This window comes from Liolophura sinensis, chromosome 1 (assembly GCF_032854445.1).
Source record: "Liolophura sinensis isolate JHLJ2023 chromosome 1, CUHK_Ljap_v2, whole genome shotgun sequence".
NCBI lineage: Eukaryota > Metazoa > Mollusca > Polyplacophora > Chitonida > Chitonidae > Liolophura > Liolophura sinensis.
This window is the reverse complement of record NC_088295.1, coordinates 659,452-687,206: the sequence shown is the minus strand read 5'-3', so window position 1 is coordinate 687,206 and position 27,755 is coordinate 659,452. Positions and strand designations below refer to the sequence as shown.

At 44.0% G+C, this 27,755-nt stretch overlaps 1 protein-coding gene across 2 annotated transcripts; it reads right to left on the bottom strand.

Annotated features, from left to right (window-relative positions):
- Nucleotides 1–83: 83 nt before the first annotated feature.
- On the bottom strand, nt 84–27,755 carry LOC135482398 (calpain-A-like). Of its 2 annotated transcripts, XM_064762363.1 has the most exons (11): nt 27,604–27,755; nt 26,313–26,490; nt 26,036–26,122; nt 25,199–25,283; nt 23,700–23,777; nt 17,136–17,230; nt 8,319–8,400; nt 6,146–6,297; nt 5,806–6,017; nt 4,840–4,864; nt 84–954 (listed from the first exon to the last, which is right to left on the bottom strand). In XM_064762363.1, the coding sequence occupies exons 5-11, from the start codon at nt 23,713–23,715 to the stop codon at nt 946–948; spliced, it is 591 nt and encodes a 196-aa protein (XP_064618433.1). In that variant the 5' UTR covers nt 23,716–23,777; nt 25,199–25,283; nt 26,036–26,122; nt 26,313–26,490; nt 27,604–27,755; the 3' UTR covers nt 84–945. The 2 variants fall into 2 exon arrangements, with proteins under 2 accessions (XP_064618433.1, XP_064618434.1); XM_064762364.1 differs by lacking the exon at nt 25,199–25,283.

Sequence of the window (27,755 nt, the reverse complement as noted above, 5' to 3'; positions counted from 1 at the left end):
ATTTGTAGATGAAAGAAAAAGTGGGTGCCTTGGTGGTGTGTGTGAGTGTGTGTGTGTGGGGAGGGGGAGGGGGGAGGGGGGGGTGGACAACTTTTTAGAGTCTGGTATCTGAAACACCTCCCGATGTAAAAGTGCATATGAAATAATCAGAGCTGGCAGCTAATATTCAAGGGGACAACTTGCCATGAATGTTGATTTAATTCAGGTTATATTCTCATATATGGGGAGTTTCTCCCTGTACTTGTCACTTTTCCTGAAAACCAAATTCTCGTGAGCAGCTGAGGTAAACATTTCACAGATGCGTGAGTAGTAGATGTGTTGGTTGATATGTTTATCACAGAGCAGACGGCTGGAAAAATTGTTTCTGTATATGGAGCAGACGGCTGGAAACTTTGGTTCTGTATATGGAGCAGACGGCTGGAAAAATTGGTTCTGTATATGGAGCAGACGGCTGGAAAAATTGGTTCTGTATATGGAGCAGACGAGTGGAAACACTGGTTCTGTATATGGGGTAGACGGTTGGAAGCTGGTTCTGTATATGGTGCAGGCGAGTGGAAACACTTGTTCTGTATATGGAGCAGACGGCTGGAAAGACTGTTTCTGTATATGGAGCAGACGGCTGGAAAGACTGGGTCTGTATATGGAGCAGACGAGTGGAAACACTGGTTCTGTATATGGGGTAGACGGTTGGAAACACTGGTTCTGTATATGGAGCAGACGAGTGGAAACACTGGTTCTGTATATGGGGTAGACAGTTGGAAACACTGGTTCTGTATATGGGGTAGACGGCTGGAAACACTGGTTCTGTATATGGGGTAGACAGTTGGAAACACTGGTTCTGTATATGGAGCAGACGACTGGAAAGACTGGTTCTGTATATTTCTCATACACACAGAGCTCTGATGACTGCATATTCACCTACATATCCACAGCTCCGCCCCATGATCACATAGCCTGCACACAAACAAGGTCATTATGTGATACTAGGCTTTGTGTATGCAGTCACGCAAGCACTTTAGTCCCATTTACATGACAAGCCAACCTCAGTGCTACTGAAGTAGTATTACCTTAGCTCTGTCAGTTATGGAAGCCGGATAGGGACATCTCGCCCGGCAGCCTGTGGGTGGCGGCTCGGGGCAAATCGTGCGCGAATGGTACCGTCCTTGTTTATTTATTTATTTTATTTGATTGGTATTTTACTCCATACTTAAGAATATTTCACTTATACGACGGCGGTACCGTCCTTGTGCCGCGGCCTGCGACCCGCGGGGCGCGAAGCGAGGGGACGAGGAAGGTACCATTCGCGCGCGAACCGTCACCGTCCTCGTCCCCTCGTCCCCTGGCCCGCGGATCGCCGCCCGTGGCACCAGGACGAAGCAAGTCGTACGCCAACGGTACCGTCCTCGCTGGCGAGGAGCGAGGGGCGAGAACGGTCACCGTTCGCGTCTTCGTGCCGCGAGCCGCAACCACGTGATGTAGGCCTACGGGCTATAGATCAATAGTAGTTATATGGGGCGCAGCCCGCTGATAGAAACTGGTATTTATTTGTCTAGGTCATTCTTAAACTTTGCCAATAAAAATTACATATGAACAGAGATAGATATCGTCTGAGTAGAAAATGCTTAGAAACTATATATAAATGTTTTATTACATCACCTATGGAATGTGCAGATATGGCTTGGGGCGATATCACTGAAGGTCAGATAAACGCCATAAAACATATCCAAAAAGACGCTCTGCGTGTTATCACTGGTTAAAAAAAACCCGTTGTTTCTAACCTACTAACCTACGAAGAATCAGGTTTCATACGAATGCTTTACGACGCTACATATATCGCCTGCAATTAATTCAAAATCGCATCAATAATGCATCAAGCAATGCATTTGAAAATAAACTACTACCACCAAATTATCAGTGTGACCAGCACCAAATCAGACCAACAAATAACCATCAAGTTTCGAAGAAGAACAACCACCTGTAAGTAATTCTTCCTTTCCCACAAACTGTGCGGGGGAGAACCATATTCAATTAGAGCAATCAAGACTTTACCAAGAATTTAAAATAACTCTAGAAAAATGTTTTATCCTCGAATGCCACCAGTATGGTGTAATTTTGGTAACCGAAGCTCAAATATAATCTTCGGAAGAGTAAGAAATGGATGTAGCGCGCTCAATGACAATTTATTTTGTATAATTCCACCATTTACTCAAATGTATCAGTTTGTTTAGAGGACTGCACTAAAGATACTAATCCATGTCCTTTTTCTCTGAAGTTTTTATCTATATCCAAATATACACTGAGATTTTATCCTCATGATATATTACTATCGTTCTCGATGAGACAAGGTGAGTAATTAGAGTACGAGCGCTGCACAATGACCCATGCAGGCGGGGATATGGTTCAAATAATGTGAAACCCCTGTTCTCAGCGCGAATTTAAATCAAAATGATGGGATTGACACGTGAAAACGAGTCTATCTGATAACCAAATCTCGCTCTAAAGTGTGATTTTGACTTACACGAAGAGCATGATTGATACGACCTCACACCGATGGGGTCGGTGTGAGATCAATTCCAGCCCATGCTGGCGTCCTCTCCAGTCGTACGAGAGAGTGAGTGAATGAATACTTGGGGTTTAACGTCGTACTGAACAATTCTTCAGTCATATGACAACGAAGGATTCCTTAGAGTGCATGTAATGTGGCTCCTTGTTGCAGGACGGTTTTCCACCACTCTTTTATGTAGTGGTGCTTCACTGAGACGATTCACAGGAGGCAAGCAAGCCGCCCCGCACGATCAAACAGTCCTTGCACTATATCTTCTATGCTGAACACCAAGCGAGGAAGTTATAACTTTCTCTTTGGAGGTCTTAGGTGTGACTCGACTCAGGATTGACCCTGGATCTACCGCTCCCGAACCGGACGCTCTACCTACTGTGCTATCGGGCACGCGGGAAAATCTTCCATCAACCTGCGGATGGCCATGGGTTTCCTCCGGCCTCTTCCCGGTTTCCTCCCACAATAATGCTGGACGACGTCGTATAATATTGAAATATTGCGCATTTATATTGGTACATGTATGTGCACTGTATGTGTGTTTGTGCGGTTCCTTGGCCGAGATTTACCTCAGGTCAGGGATTCAGCGCATTTTATCTAATCCCATAGGGTTACACTAGTTTGAAGCAAGACGTCGAGCCACCTCATGCCAGTAAGTCGTGCAGTCAGGCGTTTCCTGTGTCTCCATTACGTTAAATGTAAGTTGCATACGATGTGCCGAAGAAGATACGATACGATGAAGAAGCCTAAAATTAGACTTGTTGATTTCGCGTACAGCTCGGAAGTAGGTATGTGATATGCAATGTACAGGACAATGAAATAAACACAATTAGGTGATCATGTTTAATTCCATATTAGAAAATAGCTAGAGAAAAAACCTCACCACTTGTTGTAAACGTTATGAATATGGGTTTGTCACATTACTAACATACGTTGTAGATGCAGTTGGGAAGATATCACATAGACTCATAGACGTGGATGGATATATATCACACAGATACAGGAGGAAAAAACTATATCAAGAAGTGTATCAGTGCTGAGAAGGGATCTCCATTAAATCAAAGTACACTCAGTTCAGTAAACCCTGTACTAATGTTCATCGTTAGAGAAATTGAATAAATGGTGGCAGGCCAGAAACATCACGTGATCAATATATTTACTTTGGAACTGGCGTGCTGCTTACGTCAGATGACAAATATTGACCACGAATCTCATGTGAACAATGCACGCGTGTACACATATATCATGTGTACACACTTAGCATAGCTTGTCTCATCGATTTATTATTTATTTATTTATTTGACTGGTGTTTTATTCAGTAATATTCCAGTTATATGGCCGATGCCATCATTATGGTGGAAGAAAACCGGGCAGAGCCCTATAGAAATCCACTACCATCTGCAGGTTGCTGTCATATCTGCCCGCGTATATTAAACGGAAGAGGAAGTTTGTCCATTTTTATGAGTTTAGTGCAAGGTTAAAGAATATCCCCAACGAACACATGCCAATTTCTTTCAGCGAGCTGCGCTCCAGTTTAATACTACTGATCTATAGCAAGTAGGCCTACATCACATTATCGCGGTCCGCGGCACGCGGACGGTACCATTCGCGCGCGATTAGCTCTGTCCTTGTGCCACCGGCCGCAACCTGCGGGCCGAGATGTACTCCGCCGGCTTCCATAGTCGATTATATACCGTAACCGTGACGAGAATCCTCGCTGATACAATATAACAGTCTAGTTCCGCCATTTAGCTTGAAACACCTATGATGTTTGTATGTACTTAACAATTGACGACGAGGTTTCATTAGTTGTGTGCACATGTATTGTGTCTTCTTGTGGCAGGGCGAGCCCACGCTGACGCCACTGAAGTATCATACTGAAGACAGCAAACATGACACCCCATCTAGTCACATTATACTGACACCGGGTCAACCAGTCATGTTTCTTTGCTCTAAACTCTTAGCGCTGCGCGCCAAGTAAAATTTTCAAAGTTTTTGGTATGACCCGATCTAGGTTTTCAGCCGACTTTTCTGTACTCTAACCATTAGGCCACCGAAACGGTCTGTAAAGACCCATAAATCTATCAGCTGATATACGACAAACCTTGAAAAGTGTTTTGAAGGCCTGAAATTGTGTTATCCGGAAGTAGGGCCTTCAAAACCGATAACCGTTTATCATAACCAATATGGGCGGTTGTGACGCCGACATCAAAGAAAGTCAATCTAAAGTTGATGTCCGTGTTTGTGTCTGAGAAACTGAGATTTATAGAATTCTGATAACTTACGTTGGCTTTTGGAAGTCCCATCTCCCTGAAAACATTATGATAAGAGAAATATGGAAAATATATCTTTGAAATGCAGGTAAACATGGTAGAGGTGAGGTACAATACACAGACACTTTTTGGTTCTATTTAAACTTTTTCTTTTCATATCTGGTATATAAGCTGTTTTTATATCTGGCTTATGAATCATTTCCATGTTTATATCTGGTTCATACTATAAAACAGCTTAGAGGGTAAAGCCAGTGACTAGAGTGTGATAGTTCACAAATGCTTGATAAGCCATTTCACATCAAGGTTATAGCCTTTTTCATGTCTTGCTTATAACCTTTCTTCTTCTTTAGTTAATAAGTTATCCAGTTGATCTTTTCCCATTGTTTCAGAAGAGAAATGCCGAGTATAATGAGGAGCCTAATCAGAGTCAGAAGCTAATCGCCATTGTATAAAGAATGTTTACAGATCCTTCACATCAATCCAGGTTACAGCGTTCTTTACATCAAAGGTTTGGTCTGTGTGAGAAAGGGTTGGTGTGGGGGAGAAACGTTTCATCTGTGTAAGAAACGTTTCATTTGTGTAAAAAACGTTTCATTTGTGTAAGAAACGTTTCATCTGTATAAGAAATGTCAGTGTAAGAAAAGTTTAATCGGTGTAAGAAACGTTTGGTCGATGTAAGAAACGTTTGGTCGATGTAAAACAGTATGATTCGGAGTATTAAGATGAATCACGTTACATTATGATGACTCACATTACATTACGATAACTTACGTTACATTATGATGACTCACGTTACATTATGATGACTCACGTTACATTATGATGACTCACGTTACATTATGATAACTTACGTTACATTATAGTAACTTACGTTACATTATGGTAACTTACGTTGGCGTTCGCAGGTCGAGATTGTGTTCAATGCCATTACCTAATAACTCATAATAATAGCTCCAACATTTCCCGCTTTGTCCTTACCCTGCAGTCGTCATCCGTTTGGAGTAAAGCCTGATAAAATAGTCCGCTTCGTCACCTGAACGGTAGGTCTGAGGTATAACTACATATATGCCAGGCGATAGCTCAAAGCGTTTACAAATCTCGCGATAAATCTCGTACTCTCCCGCTGTGGCCACGATATCAGCTCGGCTCTTGTTTTTGCGGTTCAAAGGATTCAATGACGGTTCATTTAACTATGGAAAAAAGAAATAAGAAAAAACATGGTTAAAATAACTCGAAAAATAGTTTGCATTAACTTAGGCACTGAAGCCTTTATTATTATGCATTGTGTAAGTTAGAACAACTGCATGTTTTAGCTTACCCTGAATACTGAGAATCCGATGAGCACCTCCGGTTCTTGCAAAGACGAGGTCCTAACCTCCTTTTCCATAAGTGAGACAATCAGGGTGCACTTTCCAGTACTATCAGGGTCTTTCAATCCGATGTAATACTGCTGATTATCCCAGTGAATGCCTGCAGGAAGAAATTGGACATCTATAAAACATACTGATAATTGTCCTTAGTGAATGCTTGCAGAAAAAATTGGATTTGTACAAAACATATTGCTAATTGTACAAGTAAATAACCGTCGAGGAGGTCGTACAACCGACGGTGTGTTAGTGTGATTGTCAGTGGTGTTTACTCGCAGAAGACATTGTACAACACGCAGTGGCTTAGTGTGAGCGTTGGTGATTGTCAATGGGGTATCAAGGTTTACCTGTAGAACACATCGTACAACAGACGGTGCCAAAGTTTGATTGTCAGTTATTGTCAAAGGGTATAAAGGTTTACCTGTAGAACACATCGTACAACAGTCGGTGTCTCAGGGTGATTGTCAGTTATTATCAATGGGCTATAAAGGTTTACCTGTAGAACACATTGTACAGAAGGCGGTGTCTTAGGGTGATTGTCCGTTATTGTCAATGGGGTATAAAGGTTTACCTGTAGAACACATTGTACAGAAGGCGGTGCATTGGTGTTACTGTCAATGATTGCCAATGGGGTATCAAGGTTTACCTGTAGAACACATCGTACAACAGTCGGTGCCTCAGGGTGATTGTCAGTTATTGTCAGTGGGGTATCAAGGTTTACCTGTAGAACACATCGTGCAGAAGGCGGTGCATTGGTGTTATTGTCAATGATTGCCAATGGCGTATCAAGGTTTACCTGTAGAACACATCGTACAACAGTCAGTGTCTTAGGGTGATTGTCAGTTATTGTCAATGGGCTATAAAGGTTTACCTGTAGAACACATCGTACAACAGTTGGTGTCTTAGGGTGATTGTCAGTTATTGTCAATGGGCTATAAAGGTTTACCTGTAGAACACATTGTACAACAGTCGGTGTCTCAGGGTGATTGTCAATTATTGTCAATGGGGCATAAAGGTTTACCTGTAGAACACATTGTACAGAAGGCGGTGCTTTGGTGTTATTGTCAATGATTGCCAATGGCGTATCAAGGTTTACCTGTAGAACACATCGTACAACAGACGGTGCCAAAGTGTGATTGTAAGTTATTGTCAAAGGGTATAAAGGTTTACCTGTAGAACACATCGTACAACAGTCGGTGTCTTAGAGTGATTGTCAGTTTTTGTCAATGGGGTATCAAGGTTTGCCTGTAGAGCACATTGTACAGAAGGCGGTGTCTTAGGGTGATTGTCAGTTATTGTCAATGGGGTATAAAGGTTTACCTGTAGAACACATCGTACAACAGTCGGTGTCTTAGAGTGATTGTCAGTTATTGTCAATGGGATATCAAGGTTTCCCTGTAGAACACATCGTACAACAGTCGGTGTCTTAGAGTGATTGTCAGTTATTGTCAGTGGGGTATCAAGGTTTACCTGTAGAACACATTGTAGAGAAGGCGGTGTCTTAGGTTGATTGTCAGTTATTGTCAATGGGGTATAAAGGTTTACCTGTAGAACACATCGTACAACAGTCGGTGCCTTAGTGTGATTGTCAGTGGTAACAAATGTTTACCTGTAGAACACATCGTACAACAGTCGGTGCCTTAGGGTGAATGTCAGTTATTGTCAATGGGGTATCAAGATTTACCTGTAGAACACATTGTACAACAGTCGGTGCCTTAGGGTGATTGTCAGTGATTGTCAGTGGGGTATAAAAGTTTACCTGTAGAACACATTGTACAACAGACGGTGCCTTAGTGTGATTGTCAGTGGTAACAAAAGTTTTCCTGTAGAACACATCGAACAACAGTCAGTGCCTTAGGGTGAATGTCAGTTATTATTAATGGGGTATAAAACTTTACCTGTAGAACACATCGTACAACAGTCGGTGTCTTAGGGTGATTGTCAGTTATTGTCAGTGGGGTATAAAGGTTTACCTGTAGAGCACATAATACAACGGAAGGTGTCTTACAGTGATTGTCAGTGTTTGGTAATGGGGTATAAAGGTTTACCTGTAGAGCACATCGTACAACGCAGGGAGCCTTAGTGTGAATGTCAGTGATATGTCAGTGTGGTATTAAGGTCTACCTGTAGAACACATCGTGCAGCAGGCGGTATCCTCGTGCATCCAGGAACCGTGGAACATGGCCACGTCCCATTCTTCTTTGTCCTGAGGAAATGTTGAGAATAAAATAGAGGATTCAGGGCGTTTTTATTGGCCTAGATGTGAGGTTCTCAAGGAAACTAATACGATTATTACGACATGTATGCATAAAGGAGAAACCATTGCACCTAGCCAGGTGTATGGATGGAGAGCCAAGCATTCCACCTAGCTAGATGTATGAATGGAGAACAAACCATAGCACCTAGCTAGATGTTTGGATAAAGGGAAAACCATTGCACCCAGTTAGATGTATAGGATTAGAGCAAACCACTGAACCTAGTTAGTTCTATGGATGGAGAGCAAACCATTACAACCAGTTAGATTTTTGGATAAAGGGGAAACCACTGCAACTGGGTAGTTGTATGAATGCAGAGCAAACCATTACACCTAGCTAGATGTATGGGTGGACAGCAAAGCATTGCACCCACTTAGATATATGGGTGGAGAGCAAACCATTACACCTAGATAGATGCATGGATGGAGAGCAAACCATTACACCTAGCTAGGTGTATGCGTAAAGAGCAAACCATAGCACCTATATAGATGAATGCATAGAGAGCAAACCATTACACCCACTTAGATGTATGGGTGGAGTGCGAGTGCTTGGGGTTTAACATCGTACTCAACAATTTTTCAGTCATATGACGACGAAGGAATCCCTAGTAAGTGTGTAATGTGCCTCCTTGCCGCAGGACGGATTTTCCACCGCTCTTTCATCTAGTGCTGCTTCAACTGAGATGACTCACCAAAAGCAAGCCGCCCTGCCCGAGCCATTATACTTCAAGCTGAACGCCAAGCGAGGAAGTTAAAAGTTCCCGTTTTCCTAAGTTTTAGGTGTGACTTGAGCCAGGATTGATTCTGAATCTACCGATCCCAAACGGACGCTCTACCATCTGTGCTATCCGGGCTGGTGTGTAGGGGTGGATAGCAAACCATTCCACCCTCTTAGATGTATGGATGGACAGCAAACCATTACACCTAGCTAGGTGTATGCGTAAAGAGCAAACCATTGCACCTAGTTAGATGTATCGATAGAGAGCAATCCACGACACCCATTCAGATGTATGGGTGGAGAGCAATCCATTACACCTAGATAAATGTATGGATGGAAAGAAAACAACTGAACCTAGCTAGATGTATGGATGCAGGGGAAACAATTGCCCCAAGTCAGACGTATGCACGGAGAGCAAACCATTGCATCTAGTTAGATTTACGGCTGAAGAGCAAACTATTGCAGTTAGCTCGATGGATGGACGGAGAGCAAACCATTACACCTACCTAGATATATGGGTGGAGAGCAAACCAGTACACCCAGTTACATGTATGGATGGAAGGAAAACCACAGAACCTAGCTAGATGCATTGAAGGAGAGCAATTTCATTGCACCTAGCAAGATGTGTGGGTGAAGGAAAAACCATTGCACCCAGTTAGATGTATGGATAGAGAGCAAACTGTTGCACCTAGCAAGATGTGTGGGTGAAGGAAAAACCATTGCACCCAGTTAGATGTATGGATAGAGAGCAAACTTTTGTACCTAAGCAGATGTAAGGATGAATTGCAAAGCATAGAGCGTAGCTCGATGTGTGGACAGAGAGGAAACCATTGCATCTAGCTATATGTATGGGTGGAGACCAAACCATTACACCTAGCTGGATGTATGGATTGAGAGCAAAGCATTCAACCTCGCTCGATGTGTGGATTTTGAGCAAACCATTGCATCTAGCTATATGTATGAATGGAGAGCAGAGCATTCAACCTCGTTGGATGTGTGGATTTTGAGCAAACCATTGCATCTAGCTATATGTATGGGTGGAGACCAAACAAGTACACCTAGCTAGATATATGGATGGGGAGCAAAACATTCAACCTCGCTGGATGTGTGGATTTTGAGCAAACCATTGCATCTAGCTATATGTATGGGTGGAGACCAAACCATTACACCTAGCTGGATGTATGGATGGAGAGCAAAGCATTGAACCTCGCTGGATGTGTGGATGGAGACCAAACCATTGCACCTAGCTGGATGTATGGATGGAGAGCAAAACATTGAACCTCGCTGGATGTGTGGATGGAGAGCAAAACATTGCACGTAGGTAGATGTATGAATTTTGAGCAAAACATTGAACCTCGCTGCATGTGTGGATTTTGAGCAAACCATTGCACGTAGCTAGATGTATAGATGGAGAGGAAAGCATTGAACCTAGCTCGATGTGTGGATTTAAAGGAAAGCATCTTAGACTTGACCTAGCCGTGACCCAGCATTTTATCAGTGGGTAGAGTTAGACAGAAGAGTGAGCATCAAGAGGAGCAGACCTAGCCTGACATAGTCTATAATATTTGCATTAGAATGTAGTGAAGATGCGTGTACCGGACACAGCATTGGATTTACCGTTGATTATGTGCACTTCACGCTAAAGGCTGTTCACCTTGAGACACCTGGATTTATGTACCAGGATTCTCATAATTGACTGGACTATCTGATCCATTATCTGGAGGACTTTCATTTGGAATGGAAGATCGAGCAAGGACACACAATCTCCTACCAGGACTTCGCCTGTTGTTCAGGATTACTCCGGAAACACACATTACTTAAGTAATTATCACAATACTTAAGGACTTTCTTAAGCCAGGACTTTAGCTATTCAGCTAAGTACTTTTTATTTATATTGCCTGGCTCACCATATCATTGTGTAATTGTGGAAATGCTTAGGTGTTATATTTGTTGTAAAGATTTGGAATTACAGTATTGTCATTAATTTAGACAGGCGTCAAAAATATCTGTGCTCAGATTTGCTGACTCGTAACGCAAACCAGAGCACCTTGCTATATGTGTGAATAGAGAGCAAACCATTGCGCCTAACTCGATATGTGGATGGAGAGCAAACCATTGCACATAGTTCGATGTGTGGATGAAGACCAAACCATTGCATCTAGCTCGATGTGTAGATGGAGAGCAAACCATTGCATCTAGCTCGATGTGTGGATGGAGAGCAAACCATTGCACCTAGCTAGATGTGTGGATGAAGAGCAAACCATTGTGCCAAGCTAATTGTATGGTTGGAGAGCAAACCATTGCATCTAGTTCGATGAGTGGATGGAGAGCAAACCATTGCGCCAAGCTAATTGTATGGGTGGAGAGCAAACCATTGCATCTAGTTCGATGTGTGGATAGAGAGCAAACCATGGCATCTAGCTAGATGTGTGGATGGAGAGCAAACCATTGCATCTAGCTCGATGTGTAGATGGAGAGCAAACCATTGCATCTAGTTCGATGTGTGGATGAAGAGCAAACCATTGCATCTAGCTCGATGTGTGGATAGAGAGCAAACCATTGCATCTAGTTCGATGTGTGGATGGAGAGCAAACCATTGCACCTAGCTCGATGTGTGGATGGAGAGCAAACCATTGCATCTAGTTCGATGTGTGGATGGAGAGCAAACCATTGCGCCTAGTTCGATGTGTGGATGGAAAGCAAACCATTGCGCCTAGTTCGATGTGTGGATGGAGAGCAAACCTTTGCATCTAGCTCGATGTGTAGATGGAGAGCAAACCATTGCATCTAGTTCGATGTGTGGATGAAGACCAAACCATTGCATCTAGTTCGATGTGTGAATGGAGAGCAAACCATTGCACCTAGTTCGATGTGTGAATGTAGAGCAAACCATTGCATCTAGTTCGATGTGTAGATGGAGAGCAAACCATTGCATCTAGCTCGATGTGTGGATGGAGAGCAAACCATTGTGCCAAGCTAATTGTATGGTTGGAGAGCAAACCATTGCACCTAGTTCGATGAGTGGATGGAGAGCAAACCATTGCGCCAAGCTAATTGTATGGGTGGAGAGCAAACCATTGCATCTAGCTAGATGTGTGGATGGAGAGCAAACCATTGCATCTAGCTCGATGTGTAGATGGAGAGCAAACCATTGCACCTAGTTCGATGTGTGGATGAAGAGCAAACCATTGCATCTAGCTCGATGTGTGGATGGAGAGCAAACCATTGCACCTAGTTCGATGTGTGGATGGAGAGCAAACCATTGCACCTAGCTCGATGTGTGGATGGAGAGCAAACCATTGCATCTAGTTCGATGTGTGGATGGAGAGCAAACCATTGCGCCTAGTTCGATGTGTGGATGGAGAGCAAACCATTGCGCCTAGTTCGATGTGTGGATGAAGACCAAACCATTGCATTTAGCTCGATGTGTAGATGGAGAGCAAACCATGGCATCTAGCTAGATGTGTGGATGGAGAGCAAACCATTGCACCTAGCTAGATGTGTTGATGGAGAGCAAACCATTGTGCCAAGCTTATTGTATGGTTGGAGAGCAAACCATTGCATCTAGTTCGATGAATGGATGGAGAGCAAACCATTGCGCCAAGCTAATTGTATGGGTGGAGAGCAAACCATTGGATCTAGCTAGACGTGTGGATAGAGAGCAAACCATGGCATCTAGCTAGATGTGTGGATGGAGAGCAAACCATTGCATCTAGCTCGATTTGTAGATGGAGAGCAAACCATTGCACCTAGTTCGATGTGTGGATGAAGAGCAAACCATTGCATCTAGCTCGATGAGTGGATGGAGAGCAAACAATTGCATCTAGCTCGATGTTTGGATGGAGAGCAAACCATTGCATCTAGTTCGATGTGTGGATGGAGAGCAAACCATTGCACCTAGTTCGATGTGTGGATGGACAGCAAACCATTGCACCTAGTTCGATGTGTGGATGGAGAGCAAACAATTGCATCTAGCTCGATGTGTAGATGGAGAGCAAACCATTGCATCTAGTTCGATGTGTGGATGGAGAGCAAACCATTGCATCTAGTTCGATGTGTGAATGGAGAGCAAACCATTGCATCTAGCTAGATGTGTGGATGGAGAGCAAACCATTGCACCTAGTTCGATGTGTAGATGGAGAGCAATCCATTGCACCTAGTTCGAGGTGCGGATGGAGAGCAAACCATTGCACCTACTTTGATGTGTGGATGGAGAGCAAACCTTTGCACCTAGTTCGATGTGTGGATGGAGAGCAAACCATTGCATCTAGCTAGATGTGTGGGTGGAGAGCAAACCATTGCACCTAGCTCGATGTGTGGATGGAGAGCAAACCATTGCATCTAGTTCGATGTGTGGATGGAGAGCAAACCATTGCGCCTAGTTCGATGTGTGGATGGAGAGCAAACCATTGCGCCTAGTTCGATGTGTGGATGAAGACCAAACCATTGCATTTAGCTCGATGTGTAGATGGAGAGCAAACCATGGCATCTAGCTAGATGTGTGGATGGAGAGCAAACCATTGCACCTAGCTAGATGTGTTGATGGAGAGCAAACCATTGTGCCAAGCTTATTGTATGGTTGGAGAGCAAACCATTGCATCTAGTTCGATGAATGGATGGAGAGCAAACCATTGCGCCAAGCTAATTGTATGGGTGGAGAGCAAACCATTGGATCTAGCTAGACGTGTGGATAGAGAGCAAACCATGGCATCTAGCTAGATGTGTGGATGGAGAGCAAACCATTGCATCTAGCTCGATTTGTAGATGGAGAGCAAACCATTGCACCTAGTTCGATGTGTGGATGAAGAGCAAACCATTGCATCTAGCTCGATGAGTGGATGGAGAGCAAACAATTGCATCTAGCTCGATGTTTGGATGGAGAGCAAACCATTGCATCTAGTTCGATGTGTGGATGGAGAGCAAACCATTGCACCTAGTTCGATGTGTGGATGGACAGCAAACCATTGCACCTAGTTCGATGTGTGGATGGAGAGCAAACAATTGCATCTAGCTCGATGTGTAGATGGAGAGCAAACCATTGCATGTAGTTCGATGTGTGGATGGAGAGCAAACCATTGCATCTAGTTCGATGTGTGAATGGAGAGCAAACCATTGCATCTAGCTAGATGTGTGGATGGAGAGCAAACCATTGCACCTAGTTCGATGTGTAGATGGAGAGCAATCCATTGCACCTAGTTCGAGGTGCGGATGGAGAGCAAACCATTGCACCTACTTTGATGTGTGGATGGAGAGCAAACCTTTGCACCTAGTTCGATGTGTGGATAGAGAGCAAACCATTGCATCTAGCTAGATGTGTGGGTGGAGAGCAAACCATTGCACCTAGTTCGATGAGTGGAGGAAGAGCACACTATTGCATCTAGCTCGATGTGTAGATGGAGAGCAAACCATTGCGCCAAGCTAACTGTATGGGTGGAGAGCAAACCATGGCATTTAGCTGGATGTGTAGATGGAGAGCAAACCATTGCATCTAGCTAGATGTGTGGGTGGAGAGCAAACCATTGCACCTAGCTCGATGTGTGGATGGAGAGCAAACCATTGCATCTAGTTCGATGTGTGGATGGAGAGCAAACCATTGCGCCTAGTTCGATGTGTGGATGGAGAGCAAACCATTGCGCCTAGTTCGATGTGTGGATGAAGACCAAACCATTGCATTTAGCTCGATGTGTAGATGGAGAGCAAACCATGGCATCTAGCTAGATGTGTGGATGGAGAGCAAACCATTGCACCTAGCTAGATGTGTTGATGGAGAGCAAACCATTGTGCCAAGCTTATTGTATGGTTGGAGAGCAAACCATTGCATCTAGTTCGATGAATGGATGGAGAGCAAACCATTGCGCCAAGCTAATTGTATGGGTGGAGAGCAAACCATTGGATCTAGCTAGACGTGTGGATAGAGAGCAAACCATGGCATCTAGCTAGATGTGTGGATGGAGAGCAAACCATTGCATCTAGCTCGATTTGTAGATGGAGAGCAAACCATTGCACCTAGTTCGATGTGTGGATGAAGAGCAAACCATTGCATCTAGCTCGATGAGTGGATGGAGAGCAAACAATTGCATCTAGCTCGATGTTTGGATGGAGAGCAAACCATTGCATCTAGTTCGATGTGTGGATGGAGAGCAAACCATTGCACCTAGTTCGATGTGTGGATGGACAGCAAACCATTGCACCTAGTTCGATGTGTGGATGGAGAGCAAACAATTGCATCTAGCTCGATGTGTAGATGGAGAGCAAACCATTGCATGTAGTTCGATGTGTGGATGGAGAGCAAACCATTGCATCTAGTTCGATGTGTGAATGGAGAGCAAACCATTGCATCTAGCTAGATGTGTGGATGGAGAGCAAACCATTGCACCTAGTTCGATGTGTAGATGGAGAGCAATCCATTGCACCTAGTTCGAGGTGCGGATGGAGAGCAAAACCATTGCACCTACTTTGATGTGTGGATGGAGAGCAAACCTTTGCACCTAGTTCGATGTGTGGATAGAGAGCAAACCATTGCATCTAGCTAGATGTGTGGGTGGAGAGCAAACCATTGCACCTAGTTCGATGAGTGGAGGAAGAGCACACTATTGCATCTAGCTCGATGTGTAGATGGAGAGCAAACCATTGCGCCAAGCTAACTGTATGGGTGGAGAGCAAACCATGGCATTTAGCTGGATGTGTAGATGGAGAGCAAACCATTGCACCCAGTCTGAGGTGTGGATTAAGAGGAAATCATGGCACCTGGCTAAAAGTATGGATAGAGAGCAAACCATTGCACCTAATTCGATGTGCGGATTGATAGGAAAGCATTGCACCTAGCTAAAGGTATGGATAAAGAGCAAACCTTTGCACTTAGCTAGATGTGTGGATTGAGGGGGGATCATTGCACCTAGCTAGATGCATGGGTAGAGAGCAAACCATTTCACCTAGCCAATGTATACGTGGAGAGCAAACCATTGCACCTAGCTACTGGCATGGATAGAGAGCAAAAAATTGCACCTAGGTAGATGTATAGATGGAGAGCAAATCATTAAACCTAGCTGGATGTGTGGATAGGGAGGAAAGCATTGCATCTAGCTAGATGTATGGATGGAGAGCAAACAATTGCCCCAGGCAGATATATGGGTGGAGAGCAAACCATTGCCCTAGGCAGATGTATGGGTGGAGAGCAAACAATTGCCCCAGGCAGATGTATGGGTGGAGAGCAAACCATTGCCTCAGGCAGATGTATGCATGGAGAGCAAACCATTGCCCCAGGCAGATGTATGGGTGGAGAGCAAACCACTGCCCCAGGCAGATGTATGGGTGGAGAGCAAACCATTGCCCCAGGCAGATGTATGGGTGGAGAGCAAACCATTGCCCCAGGCAGATGTATGGGTGGAGAGCAAACAATTGCCCCAGGCAGATGTATGGGTGGAGAGCAAACAATTGTCCCAGGCAGATGTATGGATAGAGAGCAAACCATTGTCCCAGGCAGATGTATGGGTGGAGAGCAAACAATTGCCCCAGGCAGATGTATGGGTGGAGAGCAAACAATTGCCCCAGGCAGATGTATGCGTGGAGAGCAAACCATTGCTCCGGGCAGATGTATGGATGGAGAGCAAACCATTGCCCCAGGCAGATGTATGGATGGAGAGCAAACCATTGCCCCAGGCAGATGTATGGGTGGAGAGCAAACCATTGCCCCAGGCAGATGTATGGGTGGAGAGCAGACCATTGCACATAGCTAAGTGTATGGATAAAGAGCGAACCATCTCACATAGCTAGGTGTGTCGATAGAGTGCAAACCATTGTCACGGATGGATGTTTGACTGATTGAGAGCCATGATCTACAGATTTATGTCCATTATAATGTTAACTTAGAAACCATCCCTACTACAGTATGTGTATGGACTTAGGAGATACTAGGAATCTGTATTATGAGTAACCGTACAGTGTTGTCTTATACACCTGACAAACATACCATATTAGCGTTGAGTTCTGCAGTAAAAGCATCTGGCACCATATGACACATCTGAAAGTTCATCGAACTCTTTAATGAAATCGTCGTATGCCATCCTGAACAGAAACAAAAATAAAACAGAATTGAACCCTTAACGTGAAAAAATTTTGATTTTGATTACTGAGGAGCAAGACACATTAATCTCAGAGGCACCTGTACTGTGGAAAACAAAACACAGAAGTTCGACAAACGATTATGGGAATGGTGGATAATGCAAACAAGGTAGTTTCGCATGGGCTAACGGAATGGTGGATAAGGCAAACCCAGCAGTCTCACAAACATCTATGGAAATGGTGGATAAGGCAAATCCTGTTGTCTCACAAAAGTCTTAGGGAATGGTGGATAAGCTAAACCTTGTCGTCTCACAAACACCTATGGGAATGGTGGATATAACAAACATAATAGTCTTGCAAACGCCAATGGGAATGGTGGATAAGGCAAGCCCTGTCGTCTCACAAACGCCAATGGGAATGGTGGATAAGGCAATCCCTGTCGTCTCACAAACGCCAATGGGAATGGTGGATAAGGCAAACCCTGTTGTCTCACAAACGCCTATGGGAATGGTGGATAAGCAAACACAGTAGCCTCGTCTCGCCTATAAAAATGGTGGATAAAGCAAACACAGTAGTCTTACAATGGCCATGGGAAATGGTGGATAAAGCAAACACAGTAGTTTCACAAACGCCTTTGGTAATGGTGGATAAGGCAAATAAAGTAGTCCTGCATCGCGTAGGGGAATAGTAAATAAGGCAAACACAGTAGTCTTGCATCGGCTGTGGGAATGGTAGAAAAGACAAACCCAGTAGTTTCGTCTATGGGGAGGGCGGATAAGGCAAACACATTAGTGTCACAAACGCCCAGGGAAATGGTGGATAAAGCAAACAGTAGTTACACAAATACCAATGGGAATGGTGGATAAAGTAAACCCAGTCGTCTCGTATCGCTTATGGGAATGGTGGAAAAGCAAACACAGTAGTCCTCGCAAACGCCTATGGGAATGGTGAATAAGGCAAACCCTGTTGTCTCAGAAACGGCTATGGGAATGGTGAATAAGGTAAACACCTGTCGTCTCACAAACATCTATGGGAATGGTGGATAAGCAAACAGAGTAATCTCGCATCGTCTATTGCAATGGTGGACAAGGCAAATCCTGTCGTCTCACAAACGTCTTGGGTAATGTTGGATAAAGTAAACCCTGTCGTCTCACAAACACCTATGGGAATCGTGGATAAAGCAAACATAATAGTCTTGCAAACGCCAATGGGAATGGTAGATAAGGCCAACCCTGTCGTCTCACAAACGCCTATGGGAATGGTGGATAAGGGAAATCCTGTTGTCTCAGAAACGCCTATGGGAATTGTGGATAAGGTAAACACCTGTCGTCTCACAAACATCTACGGGAATGGTGGATAAGCAAACACAGTAGTCTCGCATCGTCTATTGCAATGGTGGATAAGGCAAACCCTGTCGTCTCACAAATGTCTTGGGGAATGGTGGATAAGGTAAACCCTGTCGTCTCACAAACGCCTATGGGAATGGTGGATAAGGGAAATCCTGTTGTCTCAGAAACGCTTATGGGAATGGTGGATAAGCAAACACAGTAGTCTCGCATCGTCTATTGCAATGGTGGATAAGGCAAACCATGTCGTCTCACAAACGTCTTGGGGAATGGTGGATAAGGCAAACACAGTAGTCTCACAAATGTCTTGGGGAATGGTGGATAAGCAAACACAGTAGTCTCACAAACGCCAATGGGAATAGTGGATAAAGTCAACACAGTAGTCTCACATCGCCTGTGTGAAAGGTGGATAAGGCAAATACAAGGGTCTCACAAAACGCCAATGGGAATGGTGGATAAGGCAAATACAAGGATATCACAAACGCCACTAAGAATGGTGGATAAAGTAAACCGTGTCGTCTCACAAATACCTGTGGAAAAGGTGGATAATTCAAACCCACTGGTTTCACAAACGCCTGTGGGAAGGGTGGATAAGGTAAACCCTGTCGTCTCACAAACGCCTATGCGAATGGTGGATAAGGCAAACCCTGTCGTCTCACATCGCCTTTGAGATTGGTGGACAAGGGAAACCCAGTAGTCTCACACTGCATGTGTGAAAGGTGAATAAGGAAAATGCAAGGATCTCACAAACGCCTATGGGAAAGGTGGAATAGGAAAACACGGTAGTATCGCAAACCTGTACTTTAATGGTGCATAGGGAAAACACAGTCGTCTTATATCGCCTATGGGAAAGGTGGAAAAGGCAAACACAGTAGTTTCGTCTATGGGGAGGGCGGATAAGGCAAACGCAGTAGTGTTACAAACACCTATTGGAATAGTGGAAAAGTCAAACCCAGTCGTAGCATAAACGCTAATGGGAACGGTGGGAAAGGAAAACACGGTAGCATCACAAACCTCTATGGGAATGGTGCATAGGGCAAACACAGTCATCTAACATCGCCTATGGGAATGTCGTCTCACAAACGCCTTTGGTAATGGTGGATAAAGCAAATAAAGTAGTCTTGCATTGCGTATGGGAATGGTAAGTAAGGCAAACACAGTAGTGTTACAAACACCTATGGGAATGGTGGATAAGGCAAACCCAGTGGTCTTACATCGGCTGTGGTAATGGTGGAAAAGGAAAATCCAGTAGTTTCGTCTATGGGGATAGCGGATAAGGCAAACACAGTAGTGTTACAAACACCTATGGGAATGGTGGATAAGGCAAACCCAGTGGTCTTACATCGGCTGTGGTAATGGTGGAAAAGGAAAATCCAGTAGTTTCGTCTATGGGGACAGCGGATAAGGCAAACACAGTAGTGCCACAAACGCCCAGGGAAATGGTGGATAAAGCAAACAGTAGTTACACAAACGCCAATGGGAATGGCGGATGAGGTAAACACAGTCGTCTCATATCGCTTATGGGGATGGTGGATAAAGCAAACACAGTTATCTTGCATCGTCTATTGCTATGGTGGATACGGCAAACCCAGTAGTTGTACAAATGCCTATGGGAATGGTAGATAAGGCAAACACAGCATTCTGGCATCGCCTATTAGAATAGTGGATAAGGAAAACCTAGTCGTAGCACAAACGCCAATAGAAATGCTGGGAAAGGGGAACATGATATCCTCGCTAACGCCTTTGTGAATGGTGGATAAGGCAAATAAATTGGTCTTGCATCGCCTATGGGAATGGTAAATAGGGCAAACCCGGTAGGGTTACAAACACCTTTGAGAATGGTGGATAAGGCAAACACAGTATGGTGGATAAATAACACAGTAGTTTCGCATCGCCTATTAAAATGGTGGGTGAGGAAAACCCAGTCGTAGCACAAACGCCAATAGAAATGTTGGGAAAGAGGAACACGATAGCCTTGCAAACGCCTTTGGGAATGGTGCATAGGGCAAACACAGTCGCCTTAAATCGCCTTTGAGAATGGTGGATAAGGAGACAACGGTAGTCTCCCAAACGCCTATGGGAATGGTGAATACGGCAAACATAGTAGTCTTACAAATGACTATTGAAATAACCTTACAAACGCTTACGGAAAATGGTGGATAAGGCGAGCACAGTAGTCTTACATCGTATATGGGAATGGTGGATAAGGCAAATCCAGTCGTTTCAGAAACGCCTGTGGGAATGGTAGATAATGCAAACCAAGTAGCCTCAAAAACACACAAGGGAATGGTGGAAAAGGCAAACTCAATAGTGTTACAAACACCTATGGGAATACTGGAAAAGTCAAACCCAGTCGTAGCACAAACGCTAATGGGAACGGTGGGAAAGGAATACACGGGAGCATCGCAAACCTTTATAGGAATGGTGCATAGGGCAAACACAGTCGTCTAACATCGCCTATGGGAATGGTGAGTAAGGCAAACAAAGTAGTCTTGCAAACGCAGTAATCTTACAATCACCTGTGGTACTGGTGGATAGGTCAAACGCAGTAGTCTTACAAACACCTTTGGGAATGGTGGTTAAGTCAAACTCAGTAGTCTCACAAACGTCTTAGGGTATGGTGAATAAGGCAAACATAGTAGTCTCGCAAACGTCAATGGGAATGGTGCAAAAGGCAAACCGTCACAAACGCCAACGTGAATGGTGGATAAGACCAACACAGTAGTCATGCATCGCCTGTAGGAAAAGTGAATAATTCAAACCCAGTTGTCTCACAAACGCGTGTGGGAATGGTGGATAAGGCAAACCAGTAGTCTGATATTGCCCATGGGAATGGTGGATAAGGCAAACCCAGTAGTCTCACAAACATCAATGGGAATGGTGGATAAGGCAAACATATTGGTCTCACAAACGCCCATGGGAATGGTCGATAGAGCAAACACAGTAGTGTCACAAACGCACATGGGAATGGTGGATAAGACAAACACAGTAGTGTTACAATCGCTTCTGGGATTGCTGGATAAGGCAAACACAGTAGTCTCGCATCGACTATTGGAATGGTGGATAAGGCAAACACAGTAGTCTCACAAACGCACATGGGAATGGTGGATAAGACAAACACAGTAGTGTTACAATCGCTTCTGGGATTGCTGGATAAGGCAAACACAGTAGTCTCGCATCGACTATTGGAGTGGTGGATAAGGCAAACACAGTAGTCTCACAAACGCCAATGGGAATGGTGGATAAAGCAAACATAGTAGTGTTACAATCGCTTCTGGGATTGATGGATAACGCAAAAGCAGTAGTCTCGCATCGCCTATGGGAATGGTCGATAAAGCAAACACAGTAGTGTCACAAACACCTATGGGAATGCTGGATAAGGCAAAGCCATTAGTCCTTGTCCATTAGTCCATAAAAATCGTCCTTGGGAATGGTTCATAAGGCAAACACAGTAGTCTGACAAACGCCTAAAGGAATGGTGGATAAGGCAAACCCAGTAGTCTGACAAACGCCTATGGGAATGGTTGAAAAGGCTAACCCAGTATTTTTACAAACGCGTACGTGAATGGTGGATAAGGCAAATCCAGTGGTCTCACAAACGCTTATGGGAATGGTGGATAAGATAATCGCCGTAGTCTCACATCGCCTATTGGAATGGTGGATAAGGCAAACACAGTAGTCTCGCAAACGCCTATGGGAATGGTGGATATGGCAAACCCCGTCGTTTTACAAACGCGTGTGGGAATGGTGGATAAAGCAAACCCTGTTGTCTCACAAACGCCTATGGGAATGGTAAATAAGGGAAACGCAGTAGTGTTACAATCGCTTCTGGGATTGGTGGTCTTACAATCGCTTCTGGGATTGGTGGATAATGCAAAAGCGGTAGTCTCGCATCGCCTATGGGAATGGTGGATAAGGCAAACAGAGTGGTTTCACAAACGTTGATGGGAATGGTGGATAAGATTATCGCATTAATCTCACATACGCCTATGGCAATGGTGGATAAGGTAAGACCAGTAATCTCACAAACGCCTATGGGAATGCTGCATAAGGCAAACACAATAGTCTCACAAATGCTTTTGGGAATGGTGAATAAGGCAAACACAGTAGTCCTACTTTGCCTGTGGGAATAGTGGATAAAGCAAACACAGTAGTGTCACAAACGCCTTTAGGAATGCTGCGTAAGGCAAACGCAGTAGTCTCACAAACGCTTTTGGGAATGGTGGATACGGCAAACACAGTAATCCTACAAACGCCCATGGGATTGGTGGATAAAGCAAACACAGTAGTGTCACAAACGCCTATAGGAATGCTGCATAAGGCAAACCCGCAGTACTCTTGCAAACGCCCATGGGAATGGTGGATAATTCAATCCCAGTTGTCTCACAAATGCGTATGGGAATGGTGGATAAAGCAAATAAAGTAGCTTTACATCGCCTTTGGAAATTGTGGATAAAGCAAACCCAGTAGTTTGATAAGCGCGTTTGGGGATGTTGGAAATAGCGAACCCTGCCTTTGGGAATGGTGGATAAGGCAAACACAGTAGTCCCACAAACGTTCATGGGAATGGTGTATAAAAGAAACACAGTAGTGCCACTAACGCCTATAGGAATGGTGGATAAAGCAAACCCTGTCGTCTCAAAAAAACGAGTGTGGAAATGGTGGATATGGCAAACCCCGTCGTTTTACAATCGCGTGTGGGAATGGTGGATAAAGCAAACCCTGTTGTCTCACAAACGCCTATGGGAATGGTAAATAAGGGAAACGCAGTAGTGTTACAATCGCTTCTGGGATTGGTGGATAAGGCAAACACAGTAGTCTCGCATCGACTATTGGAATGGTGGATATGACAAATGCAGTAGTCTCTCATCGCCTATGGGAATGGTGGATAAGGGAAACCCAGTAGTATTACAATCGCTTCTGGGATTGGTGGATAAAGCTGACACAGTAGTCTTGCATCGCCTGTCTCACAAAGTGTCCATGGGAATGGTGGATGAGGCGAACACAGATGTGTCACAAAGTGTCCATAGGAATGGTGGATGAGGCGAAAATAGTCGTCTTATTTCAGTGATGACCGTGTTGTATGAGGATTGAGACAATATAGACCATATGCGAATGCTGCTTACCAGAACTCTCCATCATTGATGCTGACCAGATTGAGGCGCTGTTTGTCACGGGGAGACATCCGAACTATTTCTGGAGATCTGTGGGAAACAGAAAACATTACAACAAAATTCGCACTAAAACCAGGGCCGGGGTACACGTGGTTATGCTAGAAGAGAACCGAAAGGAAAGTACCATCATAAGATTACTTGTACAATCAGCACTCAAACCAGGATTGGGGTACACGTGGGTGTGCGGAGAGAAATCGGGAGAGATCTGGAGGGAAAATGGCAGATAACCGTACAAGTACTGGGGTACACATGGGCGTGCGGGGAGTGATCTGGAGGGAAACGGCCACATAACAATTCAAGTACAATCAGCACTCAAACCCGGACTGGGGTACACGTGGGTGTGCGGGGAGAGGTTTGGAGGGAAACAGGCAGATAACCTGCACACAAAGTGGTGGGAAAAAATTTGAAGGACAGGTAAAATAGGCTGAGGTACAGGTAAATGTAACAAAGTTGTCGGGAAAAGAATACAAGAGACAGGTACAACAGGCGGTGTTAGAGGTGAATGTAACAAACAGACGAGAATAGAATAGAAGAGACATGTAAGATAGGCTGTGTTAGAGGTGATCGTAAAAAAGTGGCAGGAAACGAATAGAAATAACAGGTAAGACAGGTCGCACTAGAGGTGGGAAAATAGACAGGTAAGGTTGGATGTGTTGGAGGTGAATGTAATAAAGTTGAGGGAAAGGAATAGAAGAGACAGGTAAGATTGGATGTGTTGGAGGTGAATGTAATAAAGTGGAGGGGAAAGAATACAACAGACAGACAAGAGTGGGTATCTCGGAGGTGAATGTAATAAAGTGGAGGGAAAAGAATAGGTCAAGTAAGATAGCAGAGGTGACAGAAATGAAATAGGAAGAACAGGTAAGATAGGCTGCATTAGGGGTGACTGTAGTAAAGTGGCAGGAAACGAATAGAAGACACAGGTGAGATAGGCAGTGTTAGAGGTGAATGTAACAAAGTAGAGACAAAAGTTTAGGGCAGATAAGATAGGATGTACCAGAGGTGAAGGCAGCAAAGTGATGGGAAGAACATAGAAGAGACAGGTAAGATAGGCTCTATTAGACTGGGTGTGTTAGAGGTGAATGTAACAAAGTGGTGGGAAGAACATAGAAGAGACAGGTAAGATAGGCTCTGTTAGACTGGGTGTGTAGAGGTGAATGTAACAAAGTGGTGGAAGAACATAGAAGAGGCAGGTAAGATAGGCTCTGTTAGACTGGGTGTGTTAGAGGTAAATTAACAAAGTGGTGGGAAGAACATAGAAGAGGACAGGTAAGACAGACTCTGTTAGACTGGGTGTGTTAGAGGTAAATGTAACAAGTGAGTGGGTGAAGAACATACAAGAGACAGGTAAGATAGGCTCTGTTAGACTGGGTGTGTTAGAGGTGAATGTAACAAAGTGGAAGAAAGAGAATAGAAGGACAGGTAAGATGTTAGTGCTGAATACAACGTACCTGTCCGACCATGCTCCATTCCACTCGCCCCTCCCCATGGGTTCCTCAGGCGCAGCAAGCGGACGATGGAGTGACTCACCTGAAGCTGACAGAGAACGGTGTGGATGGTCAGGATCGGGCTGTTAAGTTTGTCTATATACAGTTACATAAACTGTCACTAGCACAACTGATTATACAACAGTTATTATTATAACAGACACAATATGTCATATACCCGACCAAACTGCTGAGTAAATGACATGACTTGTCGCATATCAGACAACACTGCTTATATAACTGACATAAGCAGCCGTATGCCAGACAGGACTGATCATATAACTGACATGAGTTGTCATATACCAGACCAAACTGTTCATACAACTGACAGAAATTGTCATAAAGCAGACTAAACTGATCATATAGCACATATTTGTCACATAGCTAACACACACGATGCACCATATATCTAACGGAATTGTCATAACTACCACAAAATTTACCACATATATAACGCAATTCACAACATATCTAACACGATTTACCACGCATCTGACACAATTTACAGTATGCCCGAAACAATTTACAGTATGCTCGAGACAATTTACAGTATGCGCAAGACAATTTACAGTATGCCCGAGAGAAATTAACACGTGTGGGCATAATTTATATCAGAGACAGAGTCGACTCGACTTTGGGTTTAAACATACACACAAGATCTGGATTTGATCAACAATATTGACAATGCATTATCTTTCAACAGGCCTGATATCCTCCGCATCTGTGATTACCCTGAGAGTTAGTTTGTTAGACAATCATATCTACGTCAGACTTCTATGGCTTATATTAAACTCGGCTTACCGACATCACTCCTGTAATGCTGTAGGCGTGGCCCATGAACAAGCCATTGTCTCGTCTAATCTCTCGTTGTTTGCTACCCAGAGGTCGCTGAAATAGATATTGCACATTTAAACCATAACCTCACCTCATTTCCAATTACATCGGATATTCATGACATTTAATGACGCAGTGCTAGTCTAGATCCAGTTTCGTTGATCATGAGATCAAGAATTATTGAATTTCCACAAATGAAAAAAAATAGCTCATGTTTTCTCAAGGCCTCTCGGTAAATACTCACAAAGATAGCGGCTCCCATCAAAGTGTTCATCGCGTAAGTATCGCTGATGATGTTGAAGAGGTCACGTGGTATCATCTCTGGTTTTTGCAGGCTGAATACCTCTGTCATGCCTCCGGTGAAGTCTATGAGGGCGTGATGGAGCTTACCCCCTTCTAAAGCCTCATATGAACCGTGTAACCTACAAGTTTTCCGGAAAGTTAGGCAATGCATAGACCAACACAGTGGTATTTCTGAATGGTGAATCAGTGATGAATGATATCGTCTGTAGGAATATGGGTGGTTGTACTGTAGGTCGTAACCATAAGCATAGACACATTTCATGTCAATCATAATGGAAAAGTTATTACAACTTTTGTGTGTATGCTGAATAAAGATAGTGTATATAACAGCTAGAAACTCCGATGTAGGGACCTTGCTGTCTTCTTATATTGTGCAAGGAAGCGTGACTTGTAAAAAGTGACGACAAAACCTTTATAATACGCCCAGCAAGTTAACTGTCACGGAACTTCAATAGCTCCGACATCCCGTAAAACGTCGACTCTTAAAACGCCTTGTACAAACAGACAGACAGACAGATTCCGTCTTGTACAGACATACAAACAGACAGATTCCACGTTGTACAGACAGACAGACAGACAGATTCCCACGTTATACAGACAGATTGTACCTTGTACAAACAGACAGACAGATTCCGTCTTGTACAGACATACAAACAGACAGGATTCCGTCTTGTGCAGACACAGACAGACAGATTCCACGTTGTACAGACAGATAGACAGACAGACAGATTCCGCCTTGTACAGGACATACAGACAGACAGATTCCACGTTGTACAGACAGATTGTACCTTGTACAGACAGACAGACAGACAGACAGATTCTGCCTTGTACTCAGGACCTTCGTTATGTGTACAGCTCACCTTAGAATATGGGATGTCAAACATTTCTCCAACGGATGGATGGACGGACGGACGCACATTGAGAGCTTTAGAGCCAGAAACAGTAATTTAATTTCAAGGAATAGGTCAATCTCTTCGACCTTAGATTTAAACGGGTGTTGAATGTAGAAAATATAGGCCAATCTGCTCCACCTTAAAGTTAAGCGGGTGTCCACTGCTGTGAATCAGATCACTTTGTTTCACGTTAATTGTAACGTGTACAGTTTCTTGCTCCCAAACTATTATTTCGTCTTAATGCACAAGGTGTCACATTTATGACAAATCTATGAGAATCGCGCCATGGGAACCGTGATCGACTCACTAGTTCCTACGGTATTAAGGTAGTTCTCTTACTTTGCGTATGCCTTTTCCAACAAACACGGGCCAGATTCGTGGGGCTTAGGACATTTTGGCAGAAGGACGATACCGTGATCATCACAGGGGAGATAATCATCAATGCAGATCTCCACCCAGTCGCCCATACCACCAAAAATGAAAGTGGAATA

Excerpts from the sequence above, each read along its gene's own strand:
- LOC135482398 (XM_064762363.1), bottom strand. Across the intron at positions 8,401-17,135 it reads CAGAACTCAACGCTAATATG|GACAAAGAAGAATGGGACGT; the intron begins GTATGTTTGTCA and ends ACATTTCCTCAG. Across the intron at positions 4,865-5,805 it reads AAACGGATGACGACTGCAGG|GGAGATGGGACTTCCAAAAG; the intron begins GTAAGGACAAAG and ends TAATGTTTTCAG.